This window comes from Rhyacophila brunnea, unplaced genomic scaffold, assembly GCF_057557595.1.
Source record: "Rhyacophila brunnea isolate RB1 unplaced genomic scaffold, BYU_Rbru_1.0 scaffold_3, whole genome shotgun sequence".
In the NCBI taxonomy this organism is placed as follows: Eukaryota; Metazoa; Arthropoda; class Insecta; order Trichoptera; family Rhyacophilidae; genus Rhyacophila; species Rhyacophila brunnea.
This window is the reverse complement of record NW_028232965.1, coordinates 3396134-3423619: the sequence shown is the minus strand read 5'-3', so window position 1 is coordinate 3423619 and position 27486 is coordinate 3396134. Positions and strand designations below refer to the sequence as shown.

At 32.4% G+C, this 27486-nt stretch overlaps 2 protein-coding genes across 2 annotated transcripts in view; one reads left to right on the top strand and one right to left on the bottom strand.

Annotated features, from left to right (window-relative positions):
• The window catches only part of cdi (serine/threonine kinase), an 84422-nt gene extending 59764 nt beyond the window's left edge, over positions 1-24658 (bottom strand). Inside the window, exon 1 of the mRNA XM_085952688.1 lies at positions 23350-24658. Within this exon, the coding sequence (XP_085808814.1) occupies positions 23350-24012 (663 nt within the window). The 5' untranslated portion in view covers positions 24013-24658. The remainder of the gene's footprint in view (positions 1-23349) is intronic.
• Positions 24659-25163: 505 nt separating this feature from the next.
• mRpL55 (mitochondrial ribosomal protein L55) lies at positions 25164-26372 on the top strand. The gene is made up of 2 exons (XM_085952498.1): positions 25164-25462; positions 25547-26372. Exons 1-2 carry the CDS (start codon positions 25271-25273, stop codon positions 25688-25690), a joined length of 336 nt encoding a protein of 111 aa, XP_085808624.1. The 5' UTR covers positions 25164-25270; the 3' UTR covers positions 25691-26372.
• Positions 26373-27486: the final 1114 nt, after the last annotated feature.

The window sequence follows — 27486 nt, the reverse complement described above, 5'->3', positions numbered from 1 at the left end:
CAAGTTCATATCTAATGTATATGTATTTACTAAAGCAACGCATCTCTGTATCGTGGCCAGTCGCTGAATTCGAGCCTACGATCCACACATCAAAATACTAGCGTTATAATCTCTGCTCCACGACAATCAAATAATAATAAAATCACCCAATTAGGTCATCGATGATCCTTTAAAATAGTAATCACACTAATCACAATCAGTCATTACAACTATTATAATGCATGCCACATGATTCAATGTGTAACAATTAAGCGATGCAGACGCTTGTGGATTCTTAGCGCGGACCACCGACAATAGAGGAAACGTTTTGCGGATAGCTAACAGAGAAATAAAAATATTATTTATATAGTAACGTAATATAATGACGTCCGATAGCAGTTGATTTCGTTACCTACATAAAACCATTAATCTATTTTAAGAATAAAAACACAAACACTTGCAGTTACACGCGTTTTGAAGATTTTATTGTAAATTTTAGCATAGGCAGAAAATGTACAACCGGTTGAGAAACACTGATGTAGAAATATTATGGAAATAATTGTATTGATATTATAGATACGAAATGAGTCGAAACAAACGATTATTTAACATGTAGTTAACTACGATTATATAACAAATTGCTGGGCGTTACTATATACTGCAGGTATATTATATCTATATAACACATTAAACAAGTGAGTATCATTAGTCATTCGCTTGTCATAATTGTTTACTTATTTAAAATATACATCATTCGCCACTGGTAGATAGATGGCTTCAATTCCAACGTTGAACGCAGAACGGTAAGATATTATAAAGTGCATGTGCAACAGAGTACAGGCGCCTGATGCGATACGATCTATGCATCATCGAACGTGACAAAATCAAACGAGTAGATGCATACTTACGTATAATATGAAAGTATGAGCCGCAAACTTGCCGTTACATTCTTCACTTGCTTACCCAATATAATCATTATTAGCCAAACGAGTTTCTGATTATTTTACCTTAAGTCTACGACACAGCATTTACTCTCATATTAACATTATGTTATGATGTTTACCGCGTTAAATGAATGGACCAGGGAACACAAAATTAATCTGTTCTGTGGAATGGACCATCAAAAGACTGGGGGCTTTCGAGATGTGAATATGTATCGGCGTACGATGAGGACTTCTTGGGCTGTAACTTAATCAATGAGGGGTTATTCAGACGACCCGATAAATAAAAATAACGTACAGCTACCATCAAGCACACAAAGGCCGCATACTTCGCCTATATTTTTCGCAATTAGAAATATAACATAAAATACTCCAGCCCGAAGAAGAGGGCAGTGGAGACATAGGTAAGAGGCTGGCAACACAATCTCAGTAAACGGCTTAATGTCCAAAGCGTAGATGATCTGATATGACTGGGCCGGGATTATGTAGGTACATACCTACTGCAATTTGGTCGATAACCTTCGATAGAAGACGATATCAAAATAATGTTTTTAATTTTTTTACATAAGTAAGTATCTTCTTATTAAATCGAGTGTACTTACTGTGTGTATACATATTACAGTTTTTATGAATATGTACTAAAAGTTTTAATAATGTTTTACTTTTTTTTTTCAAGAATGTGTTTTAAAGTCCAAGAATATTATTCATTGTAATGCTATGAAAAATCTAATTCTTTTTTGCCACATCATGCGAAATGACAAATATTCCATCGCTTCAGTTAACCATACAAGGGAAGAACGAGAGCAAACTGAAGAATCTAAGTTAATTGTTCGGCCAGAGTCACTTTTCAGATTAATCCCTGTAGCCCTTCGTACGGCACATAGAGAAGATTGCATAGAGGTAGATTTTCTAACAAAAGTTTTAGATATTTTTGTAATCATAAAAGAAATGTTGAAAAAATGTATTTTTATGAAAATATAAAGAAATCATGCATTTCTCTACTTTGGGGACCCATATCAACAATTATTTAAATACACGTCATAAAATTAACTATGTACCTACCTATACGTGAATATTAATACTGTGTTAGAAATAGACTAATCTTTTCGTACACTTGTGTACTAAAAAATAGCTGTCATTCGGCAGCAGCGGATTCTCTGTATCCCCAAATGCATTAAAACTGTTTTGTGATAAACTATTTTGGCGAAAATATTACAGGTAGAAAAAAAATATAGAATTTTGTGCATACCAGGTGCTTCATTAACGGATAGAAGGGGCGTATAGTATAGCAATTCATACGAACATTGGTAAGGACCCTCTGTGTTTTGTTATGTAAGACAGAGTATTGAATTCATTATGAACAGTAAATTGAAACAAAACAATCACGCAGCTAAGCCCCCGCTACTCAGCATAAGTAAAGTGTAGAGTGGGCACTCCATAAACCATACAGAATGACACTACTTAAATGTACCCGGTGGATTAGTGACAGAGCGTTGGCCTCTAAAGCCGTGGTTCGCGAGTTCGAAGCAAACATCTGGAAAATTCAGATGTTGTTGAAGTCAGAGCCTAATAAGTAATACCTCTTAATCAGTGTTATGGACCTAATGAGTAAACACAAGGCCGACTATATTTAAGCAATAGTACTGAATTGCGAATTACGATGGTAATGCTAGTTATTAATTTTCTTCGAACGCAATGTGGGTAACTTGTTCACAAATAAATGAAGATTTTCAATTGCATATTTCGTTCAAATTAATACCATTTATTTAAATATCCAACAATCGTCATTTTCTACAAACAGTTTACCAAATTGAATTTAAAGTATGAGCAATAACTAGCACTACCATCGAAATGTACAATTTCGTGTCACAGTCTGACTATAGAGGGCCTCGGGGTTAACGTTAAGCTAATGCTCGCAGTAAAAACAATATATCCACTTCGTGAAGGCCTACATATGCCATGCTTTAAAGCGAAATGGTTTGCCGTTTGCCTAAATAACAAACAACCAATAAAAAGGGGGGAAATGTTCATGGTGCTCGTACCAAAATAATATGTAGGTATAAATGAGGAACCAGTGTCAGTTCCTGAGCATTACTTTCTATAATAACAGCGCAATCATCGTTGACGTTGACAACATCCCTGTTCAACTGATATGACAATAATGTTATCAAATACGAAATCGTATATCATTTATCACCAACATCAATAATATAATAATTAATTGTATTATCTAATAAGTATACTCAAGTACGTATTAGTAATTTCATTATAAATACAAAATATATCATTGTATGGGTAATTAATTAACTATGAACGATATTCAAAGAAATCGACAGGCGTGCATGGCAACAATAGTACAGTAGTTTATTTGCGGTATCAGAGATTCTTTTCGCGATCATGTATTCATTAGAATCAGAATGATAAGGAAATATTATAAAATAACTTAGGAACACAACATATAGGGTCGACTTTTGAAATTTATTGGTGGACAGCTACATTGAGCATAACCAAAATTCGCGCCCAATTCGAGTGCTTAAAGTCAGACGTTTGTTTTTTTTGAGATAACGTTATTTTACATTTACGGCTACATGATAGTCAAACAACGTTATGTCAATCTTTTCTAATTTCTTATTAAATCGTCAGTAAAGTTTCACGCTAATTACATAAGTTACCCTTGTTTTCATATTTTTTAAAAACTATCCCTATAAATTTTAACATCATCATAAGCAAGATAAATGTACAATACACAATAAATTATAAAATATTAACATTAGGTTTTAAATAAACATTTCCCTTGTTAAGTTACAAGAATCTAAAATAACGATTTTTGGCTCTCCTGTAAAGTTGCACTTTTGTAGATAGTGTTGTTTGACACTAAGCCCTCGAATTTAGTATACCAATTCTAGATACACATTAAATATATGCATCCATCAGTGGATCATGAGTGGCTGGCAATATGATGATTTGTTTATCGCCTTATTACCTTAGAGCTCCATCAGATTTCAGTATGATCCTAATATGTAACAGACTAAAATAATACGAAAGAGTGTTGAATATTAACTTTAATGTAAATACCGACAAATTCGGTTGAGATCGTTATCAAGATGCACCTTATCTTTTAAGATTGCTACAATCTACAATTACCAAATTCGATTTTGGAAACATATAATGTCACTGTTATAAATCGCAATAAGTACAATACTTTTAATAACTTATTTATTTTCTTATCCAACGAATAATTCACAATATTTGAAAATGTAACATTATCTATATTGAACAGGCATAATTCGGAGTTCTATGTTTCTTTCCGTTTATTACCACCAGCGATTAGCCCCTATATACAGCGAGACTTTTTTTAAGTACACGATAATTTAATATCTGCATGAGACAAATTAATCTTAAAAAGGACACAATCTTCGGACAAATCTAGTCATCCAAGAGGTAGAAAACAACCGACAGGTAGACACAGAAGCCGCTGAAATGAAGAGATAGTTACATATTGTCAAGAACGTGCCAATGACAGACTTCCATCCAGATGAGCATTGACATTTTATTTCCCGAATAATCAAAGCACGGTACAAGGTACAACGCATCACCAGATTCAAATAAATAACCAAAAAATCATGTAGCGAAAATTTCACTACATCTTTGATTTTATCAGACCTGATGAATTATCTCAAGAATGTACATATGTACGTATTCTCTCAGAGAGCGCATAAATTGCGAAATAAAAAAATGTGTATGCAGCCAAGACGGTGGAGCAGTCGGCGGCTCATGTGTATTCATGAGTCGCGCCGTCCGAGAGAAAGTGAGATAAAAAAAAGTAATTGGAAAATAATACAATCAGAGCGAAAAAATGTCGATTCACGCAAAATCTGGGAGAATCGCATACAAGTTTTTATTGCAAGTGTTATTGTTAGCTGAGTTGGTACACTAACGGATGTTATCAAGTCAGAGAATCTTCTTTGGTATTACTGTTGATTGACACCAAGTGCAAAAATAAATGTTGACGAAAGTTAGATAAGAAACTAAAAAATAACACTCTGCTACTTAAATGTAAAAAGGTTTTATAGCCAATTTTAAATACTTGTCAGAGCTGTTTTTTATGCGTTTTTATTACTTAGTTAGTTGTGGTCATTGATAATTTATTATATATTACATTCAATTCATCCGGATTAAGTCCGCAGAGGAACTCTTTTTCAATCTCAACTCGACTTAAACAATCGAACTCAATTTACTAAAAGGGTGGTGTACAAATTCGCATCAAATTTTGATTTTTATATTCTATGGCCCTTACATAATATTATGCATAGATTAATTATATGAATGATCTTAGATAAAATGAATGACTTATAGACAATATAAAATTAACTTTCGCGACAATACGAGTCAGAAGGTATTTAGATTAATCCACTTCATGCATACATGTTAAAATTGTCGAAACAATAAGGATTGTCGACAATACAGTTGATTGTATAAATATACCTATAACTGATTATTCACAAATCATATCACAATAAATACGAAGAATATAAAACGCAGCCATTAAACCACCGATGTCAAAAAATCTTCTGTCCAAAAACATCTCCAAATCTACAATAGACAACTGACCGACATCAACAATAAATAAACATGTAAAATATAGGTAGGTATTAATACTATCGACCGAAGGTACTTGATGGAATTTGAATTTAAATTCTAATGGATTTAAGTTTTGTACTATTCCATTCGAGTCGTTTTTGCGACCCGGGTTTCGCCTTTTTATTAATTATTCCATTAATTGTTTAACTAATAACTTTTAAAGACTGATTGATATCAAGGTATGGGGTTTTTTACAAACACTTCTATTCATAATTTGTTTGTCATATTTTTTGACTTAATAAGTAAGTAGATGATTTTTTACCTACTTTATTGTACTGATTTGTTATATAACAGTTAATAGTATTCGTTGACAGTGTGTATTTGTCTTTTAGTGAGTATGCAGTGCCTGAAGATGCCGAAGGTCGAAACCGGGGTCGCAAAAATCGACTCAAATGGATTAGTACAAAACTTAAATCCATTAGAATTTTAAATATAGGTAATTAGTAACACAATATGGGTAAATAATATTAATTTAATAAAACTCTAATAATTTCAATTAATTAAGTATACAGAATTTGAAAATCCCTAATTTAAATAGACATGTAATTTAATGTGATAACACAAGCAAGAAAAAATATTGAACGCGGTAAAATAATCACATTAAAAAAAAAGTAAATAGTTAGGTACTGCATATTATACATGATGTGCGTGATATAGTTTGTCTCGCAGAATCGTACATACAACAAAAACTCCATATGAGAAAGTATTCGCACGAGAGGTTCGATGATGCGTTCACATTTTTTTTGTCTTAACCAAGAACATACATGGTTTCGAGAATTTTACATACAATGTTTAACATCGTCATTAGTGCAGTAGGTACAGCAGAGTAACAATGTAATTATTTAGAATTAGATACTCATCACGAGTGCAGTAGGTACATAATAATGCAGTACCGACCGAAGAATATATTTGCCTTATTGTAATGAAATAATAGTTTAAAATATACGGATGCGTTACTTCATAACTAGTAGCTACTTGCTTATTATATACACCTTTATTTATTTATTTTATTATTAAGCTACGAAGTCTCAACTGAGTCCTAGCTTTACGTTCACATAATTATATACACTGTTAATACATATTATAACAATTACTCATGCAGTATTACAATTCAAATTTACAGAAGAAAAAATACAATGTACACTTGTACGCCACACTCCCTCAGAAACACTTGGGACACACTGGAACGCCTTTGATATTCGGCCGAGCCAAAAATATAGCAAGATCCAGTGGCAATTATTGGTACTTTTGTTTGCTTAGTTCTCCAAGAAACCGCTGTCTCTGGGTATCATACAGAGGACATTGCCAAACAACGTAATTAATTTCTTCAATCTCACTTCCGCACTAGCACCTAGGGTAATTTATTATACCCAAGCGAGCCAGGGATGCGGCAAGATTATAATGATCCGCTCTACAGCGATTAATTGTGACAATTGTTTTCCTATTGAACTTTTTATTGGTATACCATGGTTTGGTTTCAGAACTGTAATATGTTTGAAAGTACTTTTTTATTTTGTAAGTCCTTGTTTTTTTTAATGTATTCATCTGTTTCAGTTTTAGCTATTCTCTTGAATGTTTCAAAAAAGTCCATATAAGACTATAAGGTATGGGGAGTTTATCTATGCTCCTCTCAAGAGTTGCTGTTTTTTCTAGACTCTCTTCCTCGTTTCCCAGAATTCCAATAAGAAAAATCCTCTCGTCTCTAGATTGCTTCTACGATTTTTCTAATATAATTCTATTTCGACCATTCCAAAAGTTGAAACCATATTCAACAAGGTCTACCGTCTCATATGGAGTTATATTAACATATGAGAGGTGGCCGTCATGCATTCGCTCAACTCACATATTAAAAAAAACATGCCAATTTTATCTAACCGAGGGATTCGAGCATGCGTCCCACATATTTGAAGACAAGCATTTATCTACTACTTCAGTGCGGCCACAAAACAGAGGTTGGTCAAATGGTTAATAACAAACAAACGTCTTAAAATACCATTATGATGTCAAAACCGCAATTATTAAGATACCAAACATTACATTGTTGGATATAATTGAAATGTTTATTATACTTTTTTTTAATATATAATAGGCACTAACATTTATATTGCGTATATAATAAACAGTGCGCTATAATTTTGAGGATTCAGCCATGATTTTACAAATCCGAATCGAAAAAAAAACTGATTGTAAGGAGCGTATTCATTGTACCATAAAGCTATCTTTCTGTATATTTCATTTTTATGAATACAAGTCGATTGGTTCCATTCTACATAAGTCCATCGAATATTAATTTTATCCCATCCTATCAATTAAATAATTGTATAGTACCTACCTAAGCAACGTCAGCTCATATGGGTGAGAAAATGTTTATGAGAAAATAATTAGTACCTATATGAAAAAAATCCCCCGGCAGATAAACAAATTATTGCCCATTTTGGCGGCTTTTCGGCGGCCGCGAGAAAAGCGATCGATATGTAGAGAGCGCGGCGTAGGGGAAGGAGGCGTGGATGGCGCGTCGCCACACCGGAAGGAGCCGCGATGGCGAGTGAAAATTCTTCGATACAATGCGTCCGGGCACTTGTGAACCTTCCTGATCTCCCAAGAGGATAGGCCGACAGACTCTCGTCTTTGTAAACAATGTGTAAACCGAAGCAGCTGTCAAAACGTATACAAACGTAATTCACATAATATACCTACTGTAGATTTATTAAAATTCCTACATATTTTATTTTACTAGCATTGTTCTTGCAGTATTTAAATAAACTGATAATGTCAATTTAAAAGTCCACGACGCATACAATATTTGAAAATATAAATGATTGCAGTACTAATTAACTTCGACAGGTCGACAACAAGATAGTTTATTATTTTTTTTCTTAACTCTACAATCCGAAGTGGACCTCGAATAATGACGCTATCTATCGTGCAGTAAACCTATTTAATTGTGATTTTATGGCTATAACCGTTGACAAAATATTATATAACTAGCTGAGCCAGCTGGCTCTCGCCAGTCTGTCTCGCTAGGTCTTGCAGACGGCTTGAAGGTATTGGATATTAATATAATTGTGAAGTATGCATAGACGGCGCCATATTTTTCCCTTCGGGATGGATTTTCATTCACCTCAGACAGTTTGACATTTCGCCGATTTGCAGGTCGTCACTGCCAATATAAATTTGGGGTCATATGCGTAGTCTATTCTGGAGTCTGGCCTTCGCAATATCGTCTGACACCACTTCAGACTGATAGGCCTAGCAGAACAGCTGACAATTGCCGATTGCTACCACTGACATTTTAATAGAATATAATATGTTTATATATTGCACTTTTTCATTCATTCTCATTTGTTTTCGTTGAACTAATAACATACATTACACGTCATGTTGTTGGTTAGTTTTTTTATAATTCATTTAACCCTGCCTAAACCAAACAATAGTAGTTAAAATATTATTCTATCTATTAAATATCCAAAATGATGTATGATTTAATTTTTTTTTTTTTTCAATTTTCAATTTATTTATTTTTACATATTGTGGACATTACAAATTATAAGTTTAAGACGTTCACAACAATAAAATAAAAATAAAATAATTTTAAATATTTTATGGACAGATACGTATTATGGCTTGGTTTCCCAGGGTTAATTTGAATTGTAAAAACTAACCAACACCATCTGTAAATTGTAGTCTTAGTTCAATGTAAACAAATACATATGAATGACAAAGCTTAGTCTGTACTATCTATGGTGGATCCACCCTACCTCTACCCATCGCCACTGCAGGATAGTCAAATTTTTCATACATTTAGATTATTGCATTATAATACGTTTTATTTATTCAATGGGAGAAGATCCCATTAGATTGAAAAAATGTAAAAACCATTTCTCATAATGTCTTTTAAGATACTCGTAATTACCACCCTGAAGCGGTGTGTCCATATGCTTTGCTTCGGAACAAAAATGGTATTTTATTTTAAAATTCTTTAAAGTACTTAATATACTAATGAATAAATTCCAACATGCTAAATTTATTTTTAAATTTAACAAATTATCTGGGTGAGTAAATAAAAAAGTATTATTTTTATCATGTAAAAAAGTGGAAAAAGAAGCAGGTATCTACTTACATATTGTACCTAATTGTGTAATAAAAATGTCATAATTGACTATATTTCACTATACGTATATTATATTTCCCTTATAAGTGATGAATGATAAAATAGCAAAGAACATGCATAATAAGAAACGTTATTGGAATTTTATTTTTATTGAGTAGGTATTAATAGTTACTAATGATATAAAAGAAGAAGAAAGGTTACTGTTATTTTATATACAATAATTATTATCATAAAATATATAAACATCATTAATTTTTAATTACCTACTTGTATTAAACGTCATATCAATTTCATTTACCTACCTAAATGTAAAAATAATACAATTATTACTGAATCACGATAACTACCTATATATTATATTATATGGAAGTATGTGATACTTCGACGTTTATCTGACAATAGTATCTATCAGACATTTATAGCCGATTTTTTAGGGGGTTCAAAAAACGGTTTTTGTCGGTATCAGTGTTATTTTTATTTTTCAAGTGAAATGATTTAATATTAGTACTAAAACAGTCGTTTAAAGATGTATGGAAATTGTAATGTCATAATAAAATAAATCAAGCAGATAGATAATATTTCTTTTTAGTTTCTAGACACTTCAATGCAGATAGACACCATTGTCCACGTCAAATTTGAGCATTTTTTTCGTAGAACAATAATATTTCCATTTGATCCGTCACAATTTTGTACAAAATACACCAATAATCTAGAATTCGCCAAAACTGCAGATAGATACTTTTGTCAGATCACCATCGACTTACTATAATATTGAGAAGAGCGTAATATGTACCTATATAATGAAGTTTCTTATTTATTAAGTCTGAAATTATTCAATTTACTGATAGAAGTATTAAAATTATCTTCATCTTACAATAAATGCCTTGATTGAAATTGATTATTTAATATGCTAATAGAAATGTCACATTTTTTTCGATTATTTCTGCAAATTCTAAATTTGAATTTTGACACGTCAAATGAACTTGTTTATATCACAAAAGAAAACAATTGAAAATCAATCATCTATTATTTCAGTTTGACAGATAAGTGGCAGTGAAGTGGTTTTAGATTATATTTTAGTAGTAATTAGTGAGGAAATATGCTTTTTTTCTTGTTAAAAGGAATAGTACGCCTATGTGCTGCTTACAGATTTGAATAATTTTGTGGAATATTAATTTAGATTTGTGAAATTTCGGTTATATAGAAAGAATTAAGCGACATTATAATCGATTTGCGGTACACGGACAGCAAGATGCGAAAATGTATGGTGACGGATATAAAACGCTATTTAAAAACGATATTATCTGTGATTGTATCGAGTTTTATCAGATTGTGCCGGATTCAAATGGAAGTAGATTCGGGACTCCAAAAATTGAAGTGAATTCCTTTATTAATCAAAAAAATGGTATTTAAATTTAAATAAAAATTCAAATAAAAAAGTTGACGTATTTTCCAAAATCTCTTACGATAATAATATATAGGAGATTATTTACTTTTTCTTTCCTACTGTTTTTCATCGTATTACATTATGTAAGTAAATCGATCACCAGTACTTATTCTCTGCTATCAGCGCATTATTCTATACATTATACTGCTTTCGGCCGCTACGGCAGCTATCTAGGGTAGGTGTATATCGAAGTATTAGCACTTATTGTAACAATTACAATAAGTTAGTTGTAAATGTTACAATAAGTGATAGGTATGTTTTAACGGTACCTCTTTTGGCTGTGGTAAATTTTAGAGCGAGATATACAGTGTTGACTGTTTAGAGTCTAGACAGTCAAAACTGTCTATCTCGCTCTAAAATTTAGCATAACCAAGAGAGGCGCTGTCTCATCATCACATCTAAATAGTGTGACGTCTCATGGACCACTGGTGATACGCAATTCATTTTTTTTCCTGTCAATTGAGGCTAGGTACTGCAGTCGGAACAGTGATCGCAGTTAAAATTAAAAATTCAAATTTATTTATTTACATATTATAGTGAATTTTACAGATTACAAATTCAAGACGTTTACACCACGACAAAAAATAATAGTATGAAAACAGTATTAAACTATTTATTTACATTATTTTGTCACAGATGACATGTGGGCCTTGAGACGACATATAGTATATACAGTGGGCTAAACACCCCATGCTGAGATCAATATAAGAATCGAATATAAGAAAAATACATGTTTTGCATCAATGAAACATTTCTACTACAGTGTGGTATTATTATAGTGACGACACCCGTTGGATGTCAATACGACGTTGAAACCTGAACGCTAAAAGACAATACATAATATCGAAGCCAAGAATAGATGCTATCAGATGTGGATTCACCGAAGATATGCCGCTCCGATCCTGTCACCAACGAAAATGTGTTTAATCGATCGACTGCAAAAATTAGATATTAAATTTCATTGTTCGTTTTTATTATTCAATCACTGTACTTGCCCATAATTATAATAAGTAGTCCGTTAGATGCATTCAGTTAGACACCGAATAATGATTAGTTTCTAAATAGATAAAACAGTGATTTATTATTGTAAGATATTTTCGCGGGATCGTCGGCCGCGATGGGAAATAGAAAGTGGCTTAGTAGAGTGATGGGGTCGCACGGCGCAATAGGCACGCGGGGACGGGGGGGGTAAAGGCGACGAGATGGCCGCGAGTGACCTTGGAGGGGCGCGGGGGGACGCGGAAGTTTTTCCGCTACGGCCGCTTCCTCGCAAACAGTGCGCCAGTTCAAATCCCTGCGCTTATGAAATCGCGAACCGTCTACGTTTTAATGAGGGTGCCAAATTCATTGTATGATGAAAATTAGATGATTTACTTTTATTTCATATTTATATGAAACAAAAAAAAAATCAACATAACTGCGACAGCAAATGAAGACAATGACATGGCTACTTAATACATTTATCAACAAAAAATTTCAAACATTACGTAGTAAGTAGGTACTAACAATTAGATAAAAAATTCGAGGACAGATTTTTGCTGTCCCTAATATCGGAAATTGTATTTTTTCAATCACGTGATCCTGGAATTGGACGATACCTATATGAAAATTATTTAAGTACCTATTATAATTTTAATTTTAATCTATTAATTAGACGTAAGAAGTTATAAATCCCCCCCCCCCACGATTAAGAAAGATTTTTTTCCATAACTATACTGAAAATTCTTTTATAAAATAGTGAAATTACTTCAATTTTCATATTTACTGTATATAATTGATTATTGAGAGATTTCCCTTATCAAATAATAAACATATTTTAGACAACAAGCATAAAAAATCAAATTCCGGGAATCTAGGGTTTTCAGTACCGGGATTGCAAACCCTACTATCTGCTGCAATTAAATAGTATTCAAATTCTAGTGGATTTAAGATTTGTACTATTCCATTCGAGTCGTTTTTTGCTACCGTCGATAATATTAATATTATTATAAATAGTATTCCACTTACAATCTCCACATAGTCAAGTCATTGGTTTATGTAATTAAAAAACGAGTTGTTTATTTCATAAACTTTAGTATAAACTATTTTAAAGCATAACCTCAAATTAATAAGAACGTTAGAACATAATATTTTATTGTGACAATCATGGGCGGCTGGCTCCTAGGGTCAAATAGTCAATGACCTCCCAAAAATAAATATCTTACAATCTATATACATTATACAATGTCAATTATCTCCTATATATTATTATCCTACGCCTTTTTCCGTTTTGGTGAGCGATCGTAACGTGACGCACGCTAATTTGTATGTAAGTGTATCTAACCACCATACACACACACGTATCTCAACTCTCACAAGCGTTTCTCGGTCAATTTCATAAACGCCAAGATTCATATTTCTTAATAATATTTCTTTCTCTCTCATTTCCCATATGTGAGACGGAAAGAAAGCACAAAACACGCCTTTTTTTCATATTGTTTTATCGCTTGCATACACTAAATTTTGGTCATTGCCGAAAACGAGACAGCTATACTATTTTCAATATGTAAAATGAAACAGAATGATATAAATTTTTCCTTAAATGTTTCAAGAGTTTTGTTCTGTGGTTTCAAGGTCTCATTTGTGCGGCAAACCTTTTTATTCTTATTTGTTGTCGCTTATTATTTCAAACTGACCATTGTTCTCTGAAAGTTTCATATTATTATGTTATTAATTTGTAGTTCAGTTTAAATCCAACCTTTGAGTAAAACCCATCGACTGCATTTTCTGTATTAAACCATTGTGTACAAGTTACCGATTAAAATGTAATCTGCTATATTAATCATAAAGTTACCTTCTAATGAGATCAGTGGAAATATAAAAAGTGTTTATATATAAATGATCCCGCCATTCCATAACACTAGGTATTATAACGGAGTTTTTATTAAATGTGTTTGATTGTTTTAATCTTATGTTCTTAAATAGTATTAAGTACAACAGTTATTAGGTGTATAAATAGACACACAAAGTTTATTTTTTGACCTAATTTACAAAAAAATATAACGTGTTGGGTGCAATTTCGGTTAACGATGAGTTGACAACGTGAAAAATGGAATTTTTTTAAGGGTAAGTAACCTACATATAAAAATTTATAGTACTTCTTCTATAATGTATAAAAAGCTAATTTGCAATACGTCTTTTAAGTATACAACGAAAAGGCAAATTAAAATAATATATTCAAAATTGACCTACCCCGTTGCCAGGCTTAAGGCCGCTATTGGTGACAATAACCGTCAATAACCGACAATAACGTCGTTAATTTATTTCATTTTTAGTTTTCAGGAAACAGTGTAGAAATATAATATGTTACGCTTGGATATTGAATGTATGAATGATTCCAAGAATAGAAGATTAGTACTTTCTCCTCTCCTATGTAAATATTAAAACTACCATTCCGAAAGTAATAAAACTCAGAAGGGAAACCTTTATGTTGATTAACATCGTCGCTAAAAGAATTGATAGCATTAAACAGCGTGTGCAAATACTAAAAGTGCATTACCGCTTTCACGCGTATGCTGAACTAATGGAGTTACACAAAAACTAAACTCACGTTATAAAGCAGCCTATACGTCAAACGGTATGCAAGTATACAGAATGCGGAAGGGAGACTTATTATGCGAGAGCTCCGACCGCCTCCAGCGGAGTTGAATAAAGCAAACCTGCCTCCAAAAGCGGTCCTGCGGCCTGACCGATGAGCCGTGACGTCGCTCCGCTGAGCGGCCGACAGCAACTCCTAATAACAATCATTATACGTGCAAAACCATACGTGTGCCTACTTATTAACAAGTTAATTACATTATTGACGGCTGTAAATTGCGGTAGGTCTCGGCTGAAGAATGCGGATGAAATTTCTAAGGCAAGCGTAGAAGACGTAGGCCGTAGAGCGTCGGGTTGAGCTACGCGAGGGCTACGGAATTTATAAACAGTAGTGAGACTTGACGTCTCGCCCGCGCCGGCGCGTGGTGGTTCAACTATTATTAATGTAATTATGCTGTTGTAAAGACTTCGTGGACCAGTAACGCGCTGGCTTCTCACACCAGGGGTCCCGGGTTCGAAACCCGGTGAGTTACATAATAACATGTAGCTACGCATATAACATGATTTTCTCAAGTTCGGGTGCTTATATTGTGGTGAAACACCACTGTAATTGGTGCCCTTGTGGCGTGCTGTATTGTGTGAGAAGAATAAAATTATTCACAATAATTATGGATTTACTCGGTGGGTCACAAATGCTGTTATATAAACCGACTGACTCAATGTATCAATCATCCTACAGAGGTTAACGGACAACATAAATTATCAAAATTACAAACGCTAATAAACACATTAGGTACCTACCAACATATTATTAATATTACATTCATCTATTTGTCAATACATTTAATTACGTATAGGTACCAGATGTGGTCAAGTTAATTATTGTTATGGTCGACCTTTTGTATAAAAAAGACGAGATATATTAACATTTGTTTTTATTTTATGATAATTTTCGAGCCTCTAGTTTTGAAGATTACAATGATCAGATTGCCGAGTATGTTCTACTATCTTCATACATAATACAATTGTTTTCAATATCGAATATATCAGAAATTGTTCCCGCAATATACTTCAGATGTGAATCTGCTTTAAAAGGAAAACATAGATAGTCAACAAAATCATTGATATTTTTTAAAATCTGAAAATTTCCATAACAATATCAATAATTGCTAACGCTTTTGGGGGGGGGAGGCGTATAAATTGCAATGTTGTCGAATTTCAAATAGATGCGGTGACGATCGACCAAAAATTGCTTCGCGATCAACAAATTGGCAACACCAGTTTAATACCTATAATCTAGAAATATTATATAATTTGCATACCTTAACGTAAACGTATTTCTAGATCATCTGTCGTTAACTACAGGACATGGGTCTCGGTTTATCTTTTTCACGTATTCTTGTCACCACTGTCAAACACGTGCAGGTGAATATTTGAATATATGACAGAATGACCTGCTAATGTGCAATGCTAATTTATAAAACTTTGGTAGAACCGTAAATTATAATGTCATTAATTATTAAGTCGGTACTCAGTCACGTACGTGCAAGAAACATGGACGTCGATTTTGTGAATGACAGTTATTAGTAGTAGGTACTGCATAGTTCAGTCACCTTTGCATATTATATTTTCAATTCATATGCATCAGCTGTCCACGTCTGGGAGGTCAGTTTAAGCAAAAAAAAACATTAAGAGAGGTTAGCTTAATCATTAATAAACAAAAAAAAGTTTGAGCAGATAAAACAGTTCTTATATACCTACTTAGTAAGAATTCATCAATGACCAAGTGCATTTTCTTAATCCAAGAAAAAAACATATAAACATAATAAAATTATGTTAAGTTACTTAAGGTAAACAGTTATACAAAAAAAAATGGTTTGAAAAGCCTTGAAAAATCTTGAATGAATGGTATTACAATACACGCATTTTTATGTAAACCTTTACAGACTGATAGGTACTTTCAACTTTAAATTAAAATAATATGGCCGCAATTTTGTTTTAAGTTTAAGAGAAGATAGGCAGTGTAATAAAAAGGATAATTATTATGTAGGTATACAAATCTTTAAAAATACAGAAATATTTGAGTGTGAAATATGAAAGAAATATGATTTATAAAAACGAAACCAAGTAAATATATTATTAAGTAGCGAGTACCCGGCATGCGTTGCAATGCCACCCAAAGAATGAAAATGTTTGTGTATTAATTCTGTTTATTGAATTGCTTAAGGATACTTACTTACACAATATTTTTTGTTTTCCGTATGGTGCGTACACGAATAAATCAGAAGATTTTCCAACGCGTGAGTGGGCCACATACAGCTGTCCATGTGAGAAGCATGGATTTTCCAAATTAGGTATAGGAACGCATACGAATAGAAAAAGATAGAATAGAAGAAAAAGAGGGTTGTACTAATTCAGAAACCTTCGCAGGTGTGCGCACAACAACTCACTAATGCTTCATCGCAATCGGATGAATGGTATAAGAACCATGCGAATAAAAGAAGATAGAATGAAGAGGAAGAAGAAAATGGTTTTTCTAATTCAGAAACCTCCGCGGGTGTGCACACAACAATTCACAAAAGTTTCATCGCAATCCGATGAATGGTATATGAACCATACGAATAAAAGAAGATAGAATGAAGAAGAAGATTAAGATGGTTTTTCTAATTCAGAAACCTCCGCGGGTGTGCACAAAACAACTCACCAAAGTTTCACCGCAATCGGATGAATGGTATAGGAACGCAAACGGGACAGACAGACAAACAAACATCAATTTTTATATATTATAGATATGGAAAAACAAAAATACGTAATATATTAAAAACAAAATAATGTTATTAAAAATGTATTCCCCAATACATTGCTGTTCACCCCTTTAGCCACTGAGTTGTCTGCCTCCCTTGAAAATTGTGTCCAATATACCTATTGTTATTGTTATATTATGATCTGAAGATTTTTCCAATTCCCGTCAACAAATGGCTACCATCTTGTAATTTAAATCACAACTAACATCATTTAATTTATATTAGCGTCAAAATCAAACATATATGAATACAGGAAATAAAAATGGCACTAAGTGCCCGAAAATCGAAAAAAAAACTGAGTATGCAGAAATATTCTATGTGCCATCGCCAATATCCTAAATACATGTCTAAGTACCAAAAAAAAATATTAGAACTTCTATGGATATTTAAAGATGGCTCTGGGTGTAAGAGGGAGCGCGATTAGTTTTAAAATTGGCACTAAGTGCCATTCTGTTTCAACTGACATTAGTATCAAAATGGCTGAGAATGATGTTTCAGCGTCTTGTCCTAATGTTATAAAACGTCGTAAAAATGGTGAAAAGAGTATGAATTGTGCGAGAAAAAACTGAAAGACGCCGGCAAAGGATATGTATCATGTGTTAATAAAGTGATATCTGCAAGAAAACCGCCAAATAATGAGGAAAATGCTAATTTAAATTTTCAAGTCATATTATAATTTTCGTCAAGATTTTATCAGAGATTGGCAACCGTTTTCAAATTATGATATACAAGAATTGCATATGAGAACATATTATTAGAAAATAAGCCATAAGGATATTGTAAGTTTCGAAAATAACTAGTTGAAGATGATGTCATATTGTGATAATATTTGGTAGGGTTGTCAAAAAACGGTATTTTTTAGAAAATCTTTATCTTACGAAATTAAAAAAACAATAATGTAACATGGAATCCAAATTTGAAAAATGAATAAGAAATAAATATTAACAAAAATTAAATTTATTGCCATAAAACAAGTATACTTACATGAAAAAAACATAATATAGGTATGTAAAAAGAAATTCTCGCATATTGGAACATGAGTTATAAAAAATAAAATGAAAATTATTAATACGAGTACCTTTAAAAATATGACGAAAATGAAAGAATATGATATTGTTAGTATCAATATAGAAATTGGGTTTTGCAACTAAATCAAGATTTAGAAAGAGACGGCATAATATCTTTATGTTTGTATTTAAAAATAATAAAAAAGGAGTTTTTGTATAATTTGCGTATCCTTTGCCCTTGTCGGACATTGATGATTGCTTGTAAAAAATAGTTTCATTGGCCATTTCATTTCTCAGTTTAATTCATATTATAATTCTTTAAATTCTAATGGATTTCAGTTTTGTAATATTCCATTTAAGTCATTTTTTGCGACCCGGGTTTCGCCTTTCGGCATCTTCAGGCAGTGTACACTCACCAAAGGTTTCAATATAATAATATGTTTTATTTTAATAGATACAGTCATTCTTTTTATGAGTAATTGTGAAAATCCATTACAAAATGTCATCATCATTTGTTAATTATACTATTAATGGTTAAGTTAAGTATTATTTGATTATTCAGACACGTAAAAGGTTTCCTATCTCTTAGAAATATAAGAAGTTAATAACAATGTGTGTCATTGAGACTTAGTGCCTCATTACCGACATAGAGCGAGGCACTTAGTGCTTATTTTAAGAAATTAGTGTTGCGACGTAGTGCTTTTCTAAAATGTCGTTGTTCAAACGTGTTTTTCTTAGAATGTTTAATTATAAATTGTATTTTTTTTTCTTCTAATGATATTAAGATTGTATGCTAAATCTATTGAGAATTTAATAAAATAGTGCTTTTATGAAAAATAAACGAACTATTCATTAAAACCGCCATATCTCAAATTCAACTTTTTGGTACTTAGTGCCTTTTTTATTTCGTGTATTCATATATGCTTGTAGCACATATTATAGGTATCTATAGTCATAATTAGTAAGTACGTACGTCGGTATTACCTACATACTACTTATGTAGCATAATAAATAAAACTTAAAAACAATAAGTATTACATTAAGTATACGGTTTATATATAGATATCTAATAAATAACTAGATAGGTGATAATAACAAAATACTTTCTGTTCACTCTCAAAGATATGAGTAGATAGATATTCAATGTATGTGTGTAAACGCTTTATACTTCGGCGAGAGGAGTTAATTTCTAAAATTTCCTCAGTCTCATGTAGAGCGTGACCAATATTAGCTCTAGCTATTCTATTATACTATAGGTGGTAAAGTATTTGCACTCTACTCAAAACATATTGGACTATCGAAAATACAAAATATTGCTGTATAATAATATATCACAAATCTACGCAATTTTATAATTTTCATATAAACTTGGCTTTCAAACTAATATAAAATCATGTTTATGAAACCAACATGACCAAGCTAATATATATATATATAACCAAACGACTTGAAATTGAAACAGATAATTTGAAAGAAGTAGGTAGGTATATCCACTAGAAAGAATCTGGAAAAGCTGGGCGAATACTCTGGTTATAAGGATAGCAATACATACCGGTATACTTCGATACCGAAATACCGGTTTTGAAAATCCAAAGAACAGGTATTTTCGGTATAAGGAAAGCAGAGAAATTTAATAAAAAGTATATCTTAAATATCTGAATCATTGAGATTCTAGAAAAAGTGAAATAAGATATTTATTTTGGGCGGCAAAGCCTCTCGATTTTCGTTTTGGGTGGAATAAATTTTGACAAGAGACATTTGGTTTTGGACGGAATTTCGCTAAAGTTAAAAAAGCTCTCTCTCGACTTTCGACGGTTTCTGAACGGAATTTTGTCCCATTGTTGAAAGATAAACGTTGACGGCATTTTCTTGATACATTTTTAACGAATACCGGTATTAATGTTTTCAGTCGGTATTGTAATTCCTATGTGGTCAATACTTAACTTGTATTATTTACTGAAATGTGTATCTTACATAAGTATTTCTTTCAATAACACAATAAAGTACTTACTTAAGGGCCCGCTGAAGAGCCCGCCGTTCAAATATAATTTAGTATAAAAAGGACCTCGGCGTCGTAACTACGTCAATTTAAATCGATCTTTTCGCAAAAATCACTAATCATCGGAGATTTTATTTCAAGAAATATTATTATTATTATTACTGATAATTTCTGCCGCGCGGAGAATTATTATTATTTTATGAACACCTGCGACATGAAGCCGATCAGAAAACAGGGCTGTCAAAATAATATTAAGCATTCATATTTTTTAAATGTTAATTTCATCATGGTTTTTAATCAAACCTGTGCAAGTACGTACTGATAACTTGGGTGGATTTTGTAGCAAACATACTATTGATATATACGGGTATATTATTATTATAACCCAATTCAAATTGAACATAGGTTGATACTCAAATACTATTATAGTATGTTTATGATTTCGAGAAAATAATACGATGGTATAATTAATCCATATCAATTATTTGAAAACATTACATTCGCACTTTGCACAAAATTACAAACACATTCGAAGTTTGCCGCACACGTACAGACCACGTGATATTTGTTTACGCAAAATCGTCGCTTTTCAAAATGGCGAATTTGATTACCAGATTTTACTGCGATGAATCAGTATGTTCCTTTTTGTCTTTTTTTATTCGTAGGTTTGTTTACTATGTACACCGAGAAATTTCCATTTATAAACTCGGAAACGATTTTTACAGAAGAGTTTTGGAATATAATGCAACCAAAACTGGAAAAAATTCTATCATGGGTGTTGACTTCCTGAATTAGCTAACCCCAGGTCCATGCCACTACGTGAACCACAGTGGATATTAAGCCATTTCCACACTGGCAACAAGTTGCTGGCAACCTCATTAAATTTTACGATACTTACCATAATTGCTTAAGAAATTTTACAATAATTATCGTAAAATCTAACGAGGTTGCCAGCAAATTAACTTGTTGCCAGTGTGGACCCGGCATTAGATGCACAAAACTTAAATAATATATATTATAAATAAAAATTTAAAATTATAAATATATATTATGATTTATGTCTTCGACAGCCCTGATGAAATAAATGTGAAATATGAGTCGGATCAGTCACAGAGCAAATTTATTAACACAAACAACTTTGACACGACCTTTTTATATTAACTAGTAGACCAGATATTATGGACCACATGTTAAAAAATCATATTTTCAATTCTCAAGGCCATTTCTGTAGAACGTCCTCTTAAGTACCTATCCTAATGTGAATTGAAAAAAACTTTTTATTTATTCAAAAAAAAATAAGTAATGTGACACAATAGCAACTGGGCAATGAGCCATAATATACAATAAAAAAAATATGTTGGTAAATATCAAAAGGTAGGTATGTAAAGTACTCCAGCAAATATTGCTACAAAATTCCTAGGTTCCTGTATAATAAGTTACATTATTAAATAAGCAATATTACTGGTCCAGTGGATAGTTTGACCATCAAAATAATATCAGTTAAATTTACCAAGTAAATAACATGATTTTTTTTTTTTTTAGAATAGGTGTATTAATATAATAAATATCTATGCCTAATTAATATTAGGTATTAATAAAATGAAGTAAGTAACCCATTGGGAATGGATAGTGAGACTGCAAAATACTCCAGTAAATCACAAATTTAATTCTGGATTTATAACAAAGCAAAAATCTAACTAAATACCAGAAAATTTATATATAACCAAGCTATTACAGAATAATATTAATATTAAGGGATGAAAACTCACATTCCTCCTATAAAAAAGACGATATACTATAATAAGTAGGCGTACTTAGATACCTAGAGTGCATGTATTGTATGCCAAAAGATGTGTCTAAGTGCATACTAGCAATATTACAACTAAGTATGTACACACTTAAAGTACTTACTTATATTTTCCAAAAATACTCCTTGATAATCGTTTATGTTGAATAGTTAGTAAGAAATTTAATTACAAATCTAAAAATTGCTTGTGGAATCAATCAGTAAGACATTTCAGCATTTTCACTACCAAGAATCTGACGTTAAACCGAAATAGCTAACGACACAAAAACCAATTCTAGAATTATAATACAATGTATTGATCTGGCTATTTTAAATAAAATTCTAGTAATCAGTAGATGTAAATGATCAATTTATATAATCATTTATTATACCAATATATTTAAAACTTTTTTTTCAATGAATAATAAGTAAATACAACAGATTTAAGAATATAACATTTGTTATGGGACATAAATAACTTAGACCAACACTTCAGAAACATACCAATTACAAAATATAATTAAACTTGAATAGAATTGTAGATAACACCTCGGACACACCAGTTGCTTATTCGGTAAAGTACATTGCACGGAATGAAATGAATGCGTTCAAGTCCTGCTTGGTAGAAATATTTTCTGATAAGTTCCAAATTACAATTCAAATAATACTAGTTCTGCTAGTGCAGTAGTATTATCTGCATATTATTAATAGTAGTAAGTTAGTGCACAGCTTTCAATTCATAAACAATTTCAGTGGTTTGCACACTATCAAATCTATGCTCTACTATTTTTATGTACCTATTCACCATACATTTCACTTCAGCTTAAGTATACTATAATAATATGTATTGACATCTAAAGACCAACCATGACTTTCTGGCACCTTAGGTGGTACTTACTGTTTACTATGAGACAAACTGCCAAATAGAAAGGAACATAATTATGAAGTTACCCAGTATGAAGATAAAAATAATCCTCCAGTACACATATTGCTTGTTTTAGTTTGTTATAAATGAAAATAATGTAGATAATGATAAATAAGAAATGTGGTGCACATACCTTGAAAACTTCTGAGAAGAATCCTGACCCGATCTTCTCAGGAATAAAGTCATCGAAGGGGTAAAGAGCTGCGACAGCAGTGCGGAGAGCCTTGCATGAGGACCCCGTCACCTGCCTGTCACTGGAAGGAGGCGGGGCGCCCTGGGTTATGCCAGGAACACCTTCACTTTCCGGTGAGCTGCCCCATTGTCTACTCACTTCACTGTACTTTTTACTATGCACATTAGGAAATGAACTACAACTATTATTTAAAGAGTCAGAATCGCAGGGCGATTTAGGATCAGGTGGGACATCACGAGTGTCACAACTGTTTTCATTTTGGCTCGGGTCATTCAGTCTTGTATTGGTGGCAACGGGGTTGCAGTCTCTAGTATTGGTGTATTTTGTTACTTTACGATGCTTCTGGGAGTAACCTTCGTGATCGAGGGTCTTCGCCGGTCCAGCGTCCAGCCTCGACAATTCAGCCCCCTGTCTGACGTTCTCATCACTCTCCTCGTTAAAGGAGCCTCTGGTCCTCTTGCACTTGGACAATTCATGATCTTTGTTGGTGAAACTTTCGGCTATTTTCAAAACTTTAGAGGACCTTATCCTCAGATTTTCGTCTGCCGGGGGAGACTTTTTAATATTTCTGTAGCCCCCATCGCTCACTTCATTCACTTGCATTATAGATAAGAAGCTATTATGGATCGAGTACTCGCAGAATCATACCTATTCGTCTACCCGATCTCGTACATGTTGGATTACTTTTTCTCGAAGTGTTCAGTGACGGTTGCCGCATTCGAACGAAACTATTATCATTTACTTATCGTATCACGAGCAGACAGTTACCTCACACTGCAATTGTTATTTATAATATGAAAAAGTCATAAGGAAGTGTATCAATCTTATTAGTCTTATTACGCTTATAAGTTGATCTGCAGAAGAAGACTGACACTTTGGACAATGTCATTTTAGTAACAGAACTATTTAAAACCCCCAAAATATATTGCAAGAATACACAACGAATGACAAAACATAATTCGGGTTTCACTTATCTTCAGATATCCAGATCATAACATAACACTCACTAACTTGAACACGCACATTCAAGATTCGCTACAGCCGAACGCAGCTCTTCAAATCGGAATAACACAATATTTATTAAAGACAACACAATCTCTCGGAAGCTCGTCGATCGTAAGCGAAATGTGAATAGAATAGGAATAGAGCGAATATGCAATTAATGCTTTCACCGTTCAGACAATTGAACAGTAGCAGCTGCCATTTTAGACCGTCGTAGTATGTTCGTATCCTTCAATATGAGATCTGTAATGTCTCTTTCTCTTACATACATCTCAACGGATACTAAAAAGAGATAACACTATACATCAAAATGTATACTGAATTTATATACCTATATCATTTATGTCACTCTGAAATAATACAATAATGTAGCCAGTATAAATTAGATGTTTCCATACTTCCCCAGATGCCAATCCTCAAATCAAACTATTGAAAATATTTATATTATTATGTTGTATACGTTCCATTCAAATATTATATCATGCTATTTTTAGTAGTTTACAATGTTATTCGAAGAAAACCATATCATATTATACTTACTGTTTGGAGGTTTATTAATATTACCTTTCAAACCAAATAAATAGGTACGTATGTCCTTTAAGAGAATAATTATTCAACAATTTTCAATTTAATATATTTTTTATAATAAAACGTCTTCTCTTGACATTAATATATGCCTATTTTTTTCATTCATTATTTATTTTGCTACTGTTACGCCGTGTTGCCTATGGTTTCACCATCATAGATAATAATATGCGTAACAATAACCTAACCTCATATTTTGACGTTTGACAGCGGACGAACAATTTATTTAATAACACAACTACATACTTCAAACTTTTACTTACATAAGAGGAAAATGTTTCACAAGTTACTTAAAATCACTCCATTGCTTACAACTCAAATTTCTGTCCGATATTTAAATTCGAATTCTTCGAGCATAGTTAAAATTCACCGTAAAGTATTTGCAAGAACATATCCTACGATAATGGTTCTTGCAGATGGATCTACTATTAATTTCCGATATCATGAACCGAGGCGGATTTTAAAAGTATGTTTTGGCTAAGTGTACTTGATACATTAGTTTACTTTGAAATATACGTCAACATTCTTATACTAATATAATATTTTACAGATGCCTTTGGATCTTACTCAATTGACAGAAGCACAACGTGCCGAACGGCTTGAAAGAAGAAAGCCAAAGGTGCAAGTAAAGATTGAAGAAGAAATCGAAGATAATTTCAGTTCCAAGAAATATTTAAAATTTATGAAGAAATGAGATTCTAGAATTTTCTTCCTAAACAGTACTTCTGGAAATTAGAATTCAATTATAAAATGTCACATTAAGTTTCCTGTACAAATTCATAATAACTACTATGTAAAAGCACTCGGTACAAGTCGGTTATGGGGAAGCCAGGCGGGAACCGCGCTAATTGTCATAGCAAAATTCATGAATTCAAGAATGAAAACCTAACTTAACCTAAACTAACAAATAATCTAGTATATCAGCTATTTTCAAAATGTGTTTGCCGCCGGCTTCCCCATAACCGACTTGTACCAAGCACTCCTATGGTATAACTAACTACTCATTACCTCGAATTGTGTTCATTAGGGGCTCCTATCGGCCTATACGTTATTAGGTACATTTTTTTTAATAACCTCTTAAAGTTTTTCCTAATTTCTGGATTTAACTACTTACCGTTTTGTGTAATTAGAACAATACCAAATTACTGAGGCGCAAAAATTTCCAAAAACCAAGAAGACCCCACAATATTTGTAGTTATTGAATTTCAAGCATAAATCATTTCAAGCATAAAACCTTGGTTTCTTTCCAGTGTTGTATTTTTAAATTGAAGCAATAGTCACCGCAATTATAAAAAGTGTAACAAGTTAGTAGTCATTCAAAGGAATAGCTCCAATGTTATGTACATTATATTAATATTGATAAAAGTCTGAATATATTTGGTTTTATTTACTTACCTTTGAATACCCATCCTTTTGTGTATTACTTATTATAGACCTTGGATGGCAAACATCTTATTATAGACCTTGGATGGCAAACATAATTCGTTCTGGATATGTGTTTATAATCCAAACCACTCATAATTATAATATGAAAGCGAATTACCCCATATGAAATAATGGAAAATCAGATGATTCATTCCACAATCCAAAAATATATTCATTATAAAACTGATTTAATACAAAATAGCTTTGTATATTTTTATTATTTAAATATAAAATAATCAGATTTATTAATTATTGTGTAGGACTTTCATTGTCACTAACGGAATCACTGCTATCTATTGGCTCACCTGGATCTTTTTATGTGACTTACATAGAACCTAACACTTGAGGATTTCTCAGCGAGAGAAGAATCATTGGCTCAGTTGTGATCACATGACGCTCGGCAGACAGCATATAATATGTAAAACTCGTATTGCTAGACCTCGCTCGTTTATCAAGTTATAATTTTAAAAATCTCATCTTTCAAAACACTAGCAGATTATGTCACTCGTCATCCAAGGTATTAATGTAATGCATTATATAAAATTTAATGAAGGCACCTAACCTTTTCCGGATCAGAGTTTTAATTTTTTTTTTCCAATTGGTATATAAATCATTTTTTTAAATTTCTTTGAAAATAAAGTTTCCACTATAGTTTAAGATATTCTATATTTTTACCAGTTTTGCTCTCTAAGTGTAACATTGAGTTATTTAACTCCTACAGATAAATGAGCGAGACACAGTATTCCACAACGCCAACTCATTTAGTGCTAACACGGTGACTGGCGCGTTTGGAGTAGTTAGCCATTAGATATAATTAACATGTTATTTAAATGTGGTGATTAAATAACATGTTAATTATATCTAATGGCCAACGACTCCAAATGCGCCAGTCGTGGTGTTAGCACTAAACGAGTTAACTTAAACACGAAAACGTATTGTCGCATGGTCGTGTTGAAAGGATTCAATGAGTTCATAAAACAGTCATCCAGTTTTACTCAATTAATGCTGCCAATAATGAACACAGATACTCTAATCTGCCTGTTTCGGTAGGATTATTGCAAATAC

Coding starts and splice junctions, on each gene's coding strand:
- mRpL55 (XM_085952498.1), top strand. CDS start 25,271: ATGTTTCACAAGTTACTTAAAATCACTCCATTGCTTACAACTCAAATT. Junction 25,463..25,546: donor AACCGAGGCGGATTTTAAAA/GTATGTTTTGGC, acceptor AATATTTTACAG/ATGCCTTTGGATCTTACTCA.